This window comes from Hydra vulgaris, chromosome 10, assembly GCF_038396675.1.
Source record: "Hydra vulgaris chromosome 10, alternate assembly HydraT2T_AEP".
In the NCBI taxonomy this organism is placed as follows: domain Eukaryota; kingdom Metazoa; phylum Cnidaria; class Hydrozoa; order Anthoathecata; family Hydridae; genus Hydra; species Hydra vulgaris.
Window position 1 is genome coordinate 31,385,001 of NC_088929.1, and position 10,789 is coordinate 31,395,789.

Sequence of the window (10,789 nt, forward strand, 5' to 3'; positions counted from 1 at the left end):
ATTTGCAGTTAATAATTTTTGCAATCTAAACCAAGATGGAGCAATTAGTACAATATCGTCAGCATACTCCAAAAGATTCAAAAAAGTTCCACCTATGTTACATCCAATATGCATATTCATAATATTGAAAATCATTTTTCTTATATAAAATATAAACAAAAATAGTGAAAGAATTCCACCTTGCCATACACCGTTGCTTATGTTAAAGCTGAGTTAACTCTGATAGCTTTAACATAAGCAATCGTGTATGGCAAGGTAGCAACCCACTCTCAACTTTATAACTCCAAAACACAAACAAAACAAGGCCAATGTGCAGAGAAACAAGTTGAGAGCGGTACTACCAGGGATATGGTGGTGATCGAACTTATAACTTCTTGCTTATGAGGCGAGTTCTCTACCACTACACAACTACTGCATGTACACTAGACCATTTCAAAATGTGTATAAAAAAATAATTTTTGAAGTTTATATATTATTTTGCTTCTTTTGAGTACCAGGTTGACCTACTTTTAAGGAACTTTTTTTTTTAATTTTAGGACCTCATTGAAAAGTAAACTTAATTGAGCTGTTACTAAATATTGGAATAATGCTTTGAAATTTTAATGATTTACTTATTTTCATCAATTAACAACATTTAAACATCTAGCCACTTAATTATTAAAAAAAGATTTTTCTTGAACTGGTCTAATGTACACCACTACCACATACCACATACCATACATAAATATATATATTAAGGTGCATGGAAAAAAACAATTTTTAAAAATTGTCTTGTCTGAGCTCTAAATGTGTTCTATATAAATAGATAACACTAAATTTAAAAAATTTTTGAACAAAAAATATTTTTTGGAGGTGTCCCAAAACCCTTGACCATTTAAAGGGTCCCTAATATATATGTAAAAAAAAAGTTCTTCAAAAGTAGGTCAACATTAAAAAAAAACGAAATTATATAAAAAACAATAATTGATTTGTATAAAAACTTATATTTTAAATTTTTTTATAAAAACTTTCGATTTAAAACTAAAAATAAAAAAAGTCCATGTTTTTGAAGATATTTCTTTTCCTTAACATATTTTTTATAAAACAAATAGAAATTTTAAAAACTTTTATATAATTATGCTTTTTTTGAGTACCTACTTTTTAAGAAATTTTTTTTACATATATATGAGACCTTTAAATGTTCAAGAATCTTAAGGCACCTCTAAAAATATTTTTTGTTCAAAAAATTTTTAAATTCAGTGTTATTTATTTATATAGAACACATTTAGAGTTCAGACGAGACAATTTTTAAAAATTGTTGTTTTTCCATGCATTCTAATATATATATATTTATGTGTGGTAGTTGTGTACATGCAGTAGTTGTGTAGTGGTAGAGCACTCGCCTCATAGGCGAGAAGTTACGAGTTCACTAAATATTAAATAACACTAGATTTAAAATTTTTTAAAATCTAGTGTTATTTAATTATAAAGAACTCAGAAAAGACAATTTTTGTTTTTCGATGCACCCTAATATATATATATATATATATATATATATATATATATATATATATATATATATATATATATATATATATGTATGTATATATATAAAGGTGTCCCAAAAAACAACATTTTCAAAAATAATCTGCTCCCACCCCCTAAATGTGTTCTATCTAATGCATAAAACACGAGGGTTAAAATTTTTTTGAATAAAAAATATTTTAATGGGTCCCTCAAGACCCTTGAATATTTAATGGGTCCCTAATCTTTAAAAAAAAAAAGTTTTTCAAAAATATGTCAACCTGGTACTCAAATGGAGCAAAATTATATAAAATGAAATGAAATATTGAATATTAAATTTTTATATAATTTTGCTTCATTTAAGTACCAGGTTGACATATTTTTGATAAAGTTTTTTTTTGAAAATATTAGGGACCCATTAAACATTTTTTTTTTTTTTTTAGCATAACATACCTTTTAAACGCCTCAATAAATGAAATGGGATTCCGGGATCTGTACTGAAGAAATTAACCGAATCAACTGCATCTTCAACTGGCAAAGGCATTTTCATTTTTTAAACATTAGATTTTTCTTTTTTTCATTTTATAAAAATATTACTTGTAGGATCATCTACTATGTAAAAAATAAAAAAATACAAAGTTAAATAACCTAAAAATAAAGTTCTAAATTTAATATAAACAAATATCTGTATCATTATAACAGTTATGATGAACCACTTAAATATAAAACAAGTAAAAAATAACCTGACAAAATATTGTAAAACACAAAAATGACTGGATATAATACGCATGTATTTTAGTATTATATGAAAGTTTAATTTTCTTTTTACAGTTCACTATTAAAGAGTTAAATTATTGCTGCTTGTTAGGCATGAAATAAATATTATTATGACCAATATCAAAAAATAGGGACTTAATAATATTTTAATTGATGGTAAAACATAACTTAAAAGACTCGAAACTCATTTTCTAAAATTCCAGTACAAAAAATCTAGAAAATCTCTAATAGAAATGGTCGTTTTTCCAATTACCGTATTAATTACAATATCATATTGTAATTGATGCGGCAATTAGAAAAACGACTTCTACATATTGAATATATGTAAAAAAAGCCACTTTATTTTGTTTGAATGTTTGATTACTTAATTTTTTTTTTAAAAAAGCTAATATATCTATAATGTCATTTTAAATGACCTAAATAATTCTATTTACTAGATATCTCGTATTGAAGTAACTAATTCAAAACACGCAATATTTAAATGCAACAAAAGCTTTTCAATATTTTCAAAGTAAATTTTTTATGAGCATGTTGATTAGATTTAGACTCTGCTTTTAAGGCTTCCTCTGTTTTAAACCCTGTATTTAAATATTGTAACTATTCACCGCCGCACAGTGGGCGAATTTTCAAAAAAACTGACCAAAAGTAAAAAAATGGAAATTAGTATTATGAACTTATTATTTTGTAAAAAAAGTAAACAAAGCCCTGTTGCGTTTTATTCTTTATAAAAAAGTTTATTAAGTTTTATAATTACCTACATCCACGCAGTTAAACAACTCTAATTGAAAACATGCATTTTGTGGTTTCATAAACAATAAAATTATGTGCTCAAATAAGTATTGTTTACAAAAAAAGTTGTTTAAATACTTTTTAAGGTATTTATATAATGTTTTAGTAAAACTTTTTTAATTATTTTTATTTAAATTTTATGCTAAAAGTGATTTCAAAAATGTAAACTATAATAGAAATGATTTTTTTCTTAAAGTTATTTTTCAAAAGTTGTGAACCCACAAGATCCCACTTAGTTATTATTGCATGCAATGCCGGATTAACGCGGGTGCTTTAGCGCAGCTGCGCCCGGCCCCCAAAAGATGGGATCCCAGCAGTGGCCCACGATTTTTTTAAATATACATGCCCCTGCGATTGTGGATTTGTTGGGTTATATCATTACTGCAAGGACCTAAAAATGTATAAAACGTCCAGTTTTTATTACGTAAAATATTGACTGAGGGGGATAAGAATGTTTATGTTTTTGTAGTAAGTTGGCTTTAGGATTTCCAATTTATTTTCGTCATATGCATACATTTACTTTTAATTTTTCAATGTAATGAAAATTTTTTTTAATTGATAAGCTTTTGAAAGGCTAAAAGAGCTTACTTATGTAATAAACATAACGTGAATTATGTTACAAGCTTAAATTTAAAATGTTACTTTTGCTGCATAAGCAACTTTTTAAATGAAAAACTAAAGCAAAAAAATATTCGCACAGTCATATTTTTAGTTTTAGTTCAGTTTGTCAATAAGTCAATCTGACCCAGCATTGTAAAACTTTGAAAAATCCAAAAAAAAGCGACAAAAACTAATTTAAGGTACTGCTCTCTAAACTATTTTTCCTTCAAGTTAAAGTATGGTGAAACTCAAAAGAGTGACTGACTTATTTTTTCACCATTTTCTGGAAAATTTTTTCCGGTTTTTCGGCTTTTTTGAGATTTAGATGACACTTTCAGAACTGGATTCGATGATTGGTTACATGGACAGCGTTCTATACAGAGGCATGAACACAGCAAACAGCACATTGATGCAGTCCAGTGAGACCCTAAAATCAATTGCTCTAGATAAAGATGAAAAACGTCTGACATAATATAAAGTCACAATAATTTTTAAGCTTTGACGCAGAATCCTGGATATGAGTACATGATAGAAGTGCAGATTTAGCTCTTGGTGTGCGATTGCTTCAATCCTTTTTGGAACATGTGACATTATTTCTGGGATGTTTCAAGCATTATTCCTATGCAGTAAAAGCATTAAAATACAAGGAAAAAGGTGCACAAATATTAGAGACATAAAGCGCTACTAAGTGACAAATTTAAATTAAACACTTTTTCCCTATCATAGACTAGTTGAAAGTGTGCTTGAAAAAAAAATCTTTCTGCTTACAAGTTTGTAGAGAAAAAGTTTGCCTTTTTTTAAATAGTTTTTCAACCATAAAAGTTCATAAAATTGTTGCCGACACCTTGTGTACTTTTTATCTTTCAGACTTAAGTGCACAATTCCATGATGAAATTGTTTTCCAGGTTTATGTAAAATAAGAAATATATATCAGCATTAGAATGTTTACAAGCAACTTGTAGTAATAAGCTAGAATCAGTGACAATGCTAACATTACACATCGGATTTTTCTAACCCTTCCAATTACTAATTATAGTGCAGAATTAGCATTTTCAAACATGGCAAGGTCTAATGTTATATGGTCGTTTAAATGCTCCTTCTTAAATGACAATTGAAAAAACCTAAATAGCTACCAAATATTGTTTTTGAAGATGTTGTAATTGACTTTGCTAATGTGAAAGCAAGAAAAATTTCACTGTGAATAAAAATTTCTTAGCAAATTAAAAATTGTTTTTAAATATCTTTTTTTAGGAATGGGGCCCCCAAATAGCTGTTTCACCGGGCCCCTAAGACCTTTAATTCGGTCTTGCTTGAATGTTCTTCATAAAGTCTATTTTAAAGGTTTATGCACCGTTTTTTGCTCATTTTTTCATATAGTTAAAGTTCATTTTATGATTATTTACCAAAAAATTTGAAAGTATACCTTAATTGGCATAAATAAAAAAGAAATATATTTGATTGCGTAAATATTGTAATACCAGAACTTTTGTCAAAGACATTACATTTATATATTATTTGTATTTTTTGAATTTTTTTTTGAACTAAAAAAATATAGCATAACTAATTTTTTTTTAATTTTAGACAAGTTTTATGAGGCGCGGATATATCTATTACGGGTAATGCTACACCTTTAAATAATCAATAAAATAAAAAGTTATATATAGTATTCCAACATATTTTTAAAGTAAAAGTAATTGCTTTTAATTAAGATAAGGTAATTTTTTATTTGCCGCGTAAAATCGGCTTTAAAAGTGATTACTAAATACTAAAAAAAATCGGATTAAAAAGAGATCGTTCATTGCACCGTATAAAATAGCTCTGCGGCTAAGCCACAAAGACCTGATTTTACGGCATAAGCTGACTAAGTTGTCTCGCTTAAAGTAAAATGTTTTTATTTTAAAGTCGTATGCCGTCACCACTCGAAGCCCGTGGCTAGATTGCTTTTTGCATTGTGGCTGTACTTATTTCCCTGTTTTTTATGCCCATTTATATTTAAATAACCTAAATGCCTTTATAATTAATTTACAAATTGTAAAATTATAGTATGTTCATGACTTTTTTAATTTAATATCTTTAAATTTTAAGATTCACAAAGAGATTATTTGAAAATTACTCGCCTGGAAGTTTTTGACATTTTGAAAAACGAGCTATCATCAGGTTTAGATGACCAGCTTGACTTTTTACAATCACAACATTGTGTTAAAAGAGGAATTTGTTTCCAATTTTTAAAAGGTACTACGAAAAAAAATAAGGAACCCTTAACAAAATTAAAATTAAAGTGGAAAAACAGCAACCATTTTTAAATACACATAAATCATGGTTAACAAGTGTACTTGTTGTTGCAACAAATATATAACAAACGACAATATTTTATGCCAATTACGACAATTATTTATGCCAATTGAGGTATATTGAAGTAAGTTATTATATGCTTAATATTATTGTATTATTTTATATTGTTACCATGCTTCAAAGTATAAAGATAGTCTTAAGTTGTCCAACATTCCATAAACATTAATATTACATTATACAAAGTGCTGCAATTGCAAATAGTTTCATATTTCTACCAGCTTAAAAGAAACTTAAAGAAGTAAAGAAAATGTGTTTTTCTTGACTTTTTTAACTTCACGGTAACTGAAACAAACGCAGAAGTAAAGCTGCAACAATTACTAGATCACTATTGTTTACGAATTTTAAAATGTCATCAAGATGTAATTGACTCCTTGAACATTAAAACTTTATCAAATTTCAATCTTATTTTTGGTGGTGGTTTGATAGTAGTTCCGGTCATAGTGAATATAAACAGAGTTTTGCTGATGGAGGCAACTCAGATGCAAATGTTCTTCCAACTTCAATCATACCATTTCAAATTTTGTGTGCAAATTCAGTTTTAGGTCAAGATGTTGTACTGTGGAAAAATAGGACACCTTTATCTCCTCAACTTTGCAGAACTATCAGGCTGCAATTTCTTCTTCATGAAAATGTTCAGTCAAGTATTAATGAAAAAGACTATGTTGAAGATAAAATTAAATCACTGGTTCCTCTCAACATTTATCAATATAAAATAGAAATAAGTATACATTATAAATTGGTCTTGACAATCATTGAAAAAAGTTGGCAATGCAATAATATTTACAAAATTTGCAATACATTGTTACTTGTGTTTTGCTACTTTAGTTTAATGCAATGGTATCAACTTAGTTAAAAAAAAAAGTGGAAGAATACAAATTGGATTACGCTTTGTCAACGTTGGGTTCATTTTTTTTGAATGTTTTTGCATCATGTGTATAAATTTGGGATAAAAAATAGCAAGCGCGTTCTGACATTAATAAAAAAATAACTACAAACAATAATTTAATAATAATCTGATAATAAAAACATGATAATAAAATAAACTGATAATAAAAATAAAAATCTGATAATAAAAACAATAATTGTTAATCCAGAATGCTTTTCAGCTGCAGCTAGGCTTAATAGTCGATCAATCAAATACCAATGACGGGAATACGGCACGGAAGTTTTTTAAAAATTCAGAGGTGTCAGCTAACATTTTAGGAGTTGATTTAGAACCTATAAATCTTTTTCACGTAATTTTACACAATTTATGACGTTTTTTGCAGAACTGGTTTTGTCAGATCCCGTAATATCTTAACAGGTAAAATTTCATGTAAAAGTCAGCAGAAGTTATTATTACCTCCAGATATTTACGAAAACTAATAAACGCATTTATGAAAGAAATTTCAAAATATGATTATTCCGATTACATTAAATGACAGTGATTTTTTACATGAATAAAAATATATATAGAATAATTATAGTAAAGGCGTAAATATAACTTTGCTTTTTTTTTGAATAAATGAATAATTTTAATAAATAAAGAATTAAATCTTTTAATTATCATTTAAACCAAAATGGTGATGCTAAATACTGCTCCAAAAAGGTAGTCCTTGGAGTTTGAGTGTCGCGTGAACACTGCTCTGCAGCCTTATAATATGAATAATAATAATTCCTATGTCATTAGAGGTATGCCATATTAATCTATTGAAATTAGATACCAAATTGATACTAAACATCTGAATAGAACAACGGTCCAAATGCATTTCTAATGATTTTTTTTTTTTAAACACCGCCATTTTGAATAAGCCATCATTATATTTTGTTAAATTTAATGGCGAATACAGATTCATTGAATCAAAAACATACTATCTGCAAATTTTAAAGTGACTTCTTAGATTTTTTGGCTTTTGACCGGTTTTTTCAAGATTGCGCCTACTGTGCGCTGTTATGATTCATTACCGCTTTGGATATTCGTTGACACTTACATATAGAGTGGGTGATATTGTTTTCTTAACAACCAATATAATAAACGTTTTTTAGATTGAGGGAAAATAAAAGGTCTCTCTGCTTTAACTTTACTAAAAAAAGATACTATTTAATTACGAATATTACTTAAACTAAAATAAATAGCATGTTGTTGTTGTTGTTGTTGTTGTTGTTGTTTTTTATTTTGTTGTTGTTGTTGTCAGGATCAGGCTGGCCAGAAAGGTTGGGGGTTTTCTCCCGAGCCCCTGCCATGCTTAAAGGTCCCGGACCCCACTATAAGTCAAGATGCACAATTAAAACACACAAAAATACAAAATTATAATAATTATTTATTGTTTAAATGCATTAATTTTGCAAAGACAGTAAATATGGTAGTTACTTCTAGGATTAAAATATGAAATGTTTAACAATACATAGAAAAACTTTTTTAATTTTGGTACATATTATCTATGTATAAAAATTATTCCTAATGTATTATAATTAAATAATGCGAGTAGAGAGAAACTAATTGTTCCAGAAGTTATTGTTCAGAATAAGGATAGACATGTAATGTTTGTTCTGGAGGATGATGTATCTAAAGAAGATACAGATTGTGAACAATCTGAGCCAAATATGATTGAAAAAGAATTAGCAACAGATATGACTTCTTTTATTTTGCCAAAGACTTCTTCCTTAAGTGAAAAACTTCTTTTCATAAAATTGCATCCATTACAGCCATCAAATGTGTCGAACTTCAAAGAAAAATGTTTATATAACAGAGATATGTTTAATGGCAAACAAGTTCAAAGTAAACGTATTCCACTTCGCAGCTGAGAATGAGAACGGAATTGATCACCTGTTTAACAGTAAAAGACAAAGTCTTTTACTGTTAAACAGTAAAAGACTTTATCTTTAATGTTTAACAGTAAGTAAGTAGTCAAGTGGAACAAGAACGCCTTCTTTTAGATAGAGTAATTGATATAATTTTTTTTATTAGAAAACAAGGTAATGCTTATTGGGTAAACATATTGAAAAAAAACTCCTGAGATAAAGTGCGACAACTTTCTGGTACTTTTGATGTTTATCAGCAAATATGATTCCATCTTAAATTCTCATCTAGAAAAAGTTAGTAGAAAGAGTAAAAAAAAAAGGGCATGAAAAGTTGGGGCTCATTGATTCCTTTTTTTAGCAGGACAACTGTTAACAGAATCATTATTGTTGTTGAAGAACTTATCAAGAAATCTATTGTTTAAGAAGGTTAAGAATCTGGAAAGTTTGAAGTTTAAGTTGATTCAAGTCATAATGCAAGAAATTCAGGACCCAGTATGACAGTTTAAGGTTAATGTATTCTATTTTATTGCGGATATTGCCACTACAGCAATCAAAGAATGTTTCAAAGTAAATAATGTTGGTATTTTAAGGGATGTTACTTACCTGGATCCTCAAAACTTTCCGTCTATGCGTGACCATATTGACTATATTTTTCATTTTGCGTAACCATACAAGTATATTTTTCATGATTTAGCCAATCTTGCTGTTATACAGAGGAAAACACTGTGCACAGAGATGACATCATTTGTAACTAATTTTCTATTAGTTAGTAAGGCTGATGAAACTGAATCCGAGAAATACTTCTCTAAAAAAGACTGCAGCAGATGTTTGAGTTGCTCTGTTCTCCATCGCTACAATTTACATTGTTCTGCGTATTCTAATATGCACATTGCATATAAAATGGCGTTATGTCTACCTTGCACACAAGTCCAGTGTGAGCGAGCTTTTACGAAGTCGAAAATTATGAAAAATCGTCTTCGTAGTCTTTTGGGTAATGAGCACCTCGAATCACTTATTTTGATGAATTTTGAGAAAGACATAAAAATTAATTACAATGAGATTGTCTACAGTTTGGGAAAACCATCAAAACTTCTAACTGATTACTTGCTACAATATAATAATAATGGCAACAAAACGTTGCTACACCAAAGTTTAACATCTTCAAACTTCGAAAAAAGTTCTTTAACAAGTTTTAAATTTTGATTATTGGAGAGTGGAATTTCAAGATCTTTTTCAATCAATTTTTCCTGTTACCAGTTTTGTTTTCTCTAAGATATTTTATACACATTTGTTACAAATAAATTTCATGGTTGGACGATAATCAAAGACACATTCAATGCATGACCAATTTGAACACTGCTCACACGCAAGCCATTGGTTATCTAAGTTATTTGTCCAATTAATTTCGCAAGAATAACATAGAAGATCATCAGATACTAAAATGTTATTTGAAGCTTGAGGAAAATGAGGGTCTTCTAATTGATTCTTTGTCTTTATACCTTTTTTACGTGGTATTTTAGACGACTGACTTTGTCTCAACTTTTTTTTTCTTCTCTTTTCTGTGCATTTTTCGCTTTTTGAGTAGCAGCGGAAATCTTTTTTTGTTCTCTAGTAAATTTCTTTGCCGCTTGTTCATCTAATTTTTGTTTTTTTGATGCTTGTTCAGCTTTACTTTTATTTGGATATCTCCAACTATGACTTTACTATATTATATCAGTTATGCCTCCTATAGAAGGAAATATGCAGAATAGTCATCAAGTGTAAGTATAACTCGTTTTGAAGGTTAAAGTGCCAAAATAAATAAGAGTTAAAAAATCAAATAAGAAAAGGAATTTGATGTTCGACTTGAAAAAATGTAAGTATTATAATCAAGCTAATTTCATTAACACATTTATTTTATAATATTTTATAAAGTAAATGATCCACTCTACTCAATGTAATTAAAGAAAAGTTGGTTATTTTTAATTATAAAGGGGATTAGGATATA

The 10,789-nt window shown here is 28.2% G+C and overlaps 1 protein-coding gene across 1 annotated transcript in view; it reads right to left on the bottom strand.

Moving 5' to 3' along the window:
* LOC100203730 (mediator of RNA polymerase II transcription subunit 19) overlaps positions 1-2,129 on the bottom strand; it is a 43,784-nt gene extending 41,655 nt beyond the window's left edge. Inside the window, exon 1 of the mRNA XM_065807779.1 lies at positions 1,957-2,129. Within this exon, the coding sequence (XP_065663851.1) occupies positions 1,957-2,053 (97 nt within the window). The 5' untranslated portion in view covers positions 2,054-2,129. The remainder of the gene's footprint in view (positions 1-1,956) is intronic.
* Between the last annotated feature and the right edge of the window lie 8,660 nt (positions 2,130-10,789).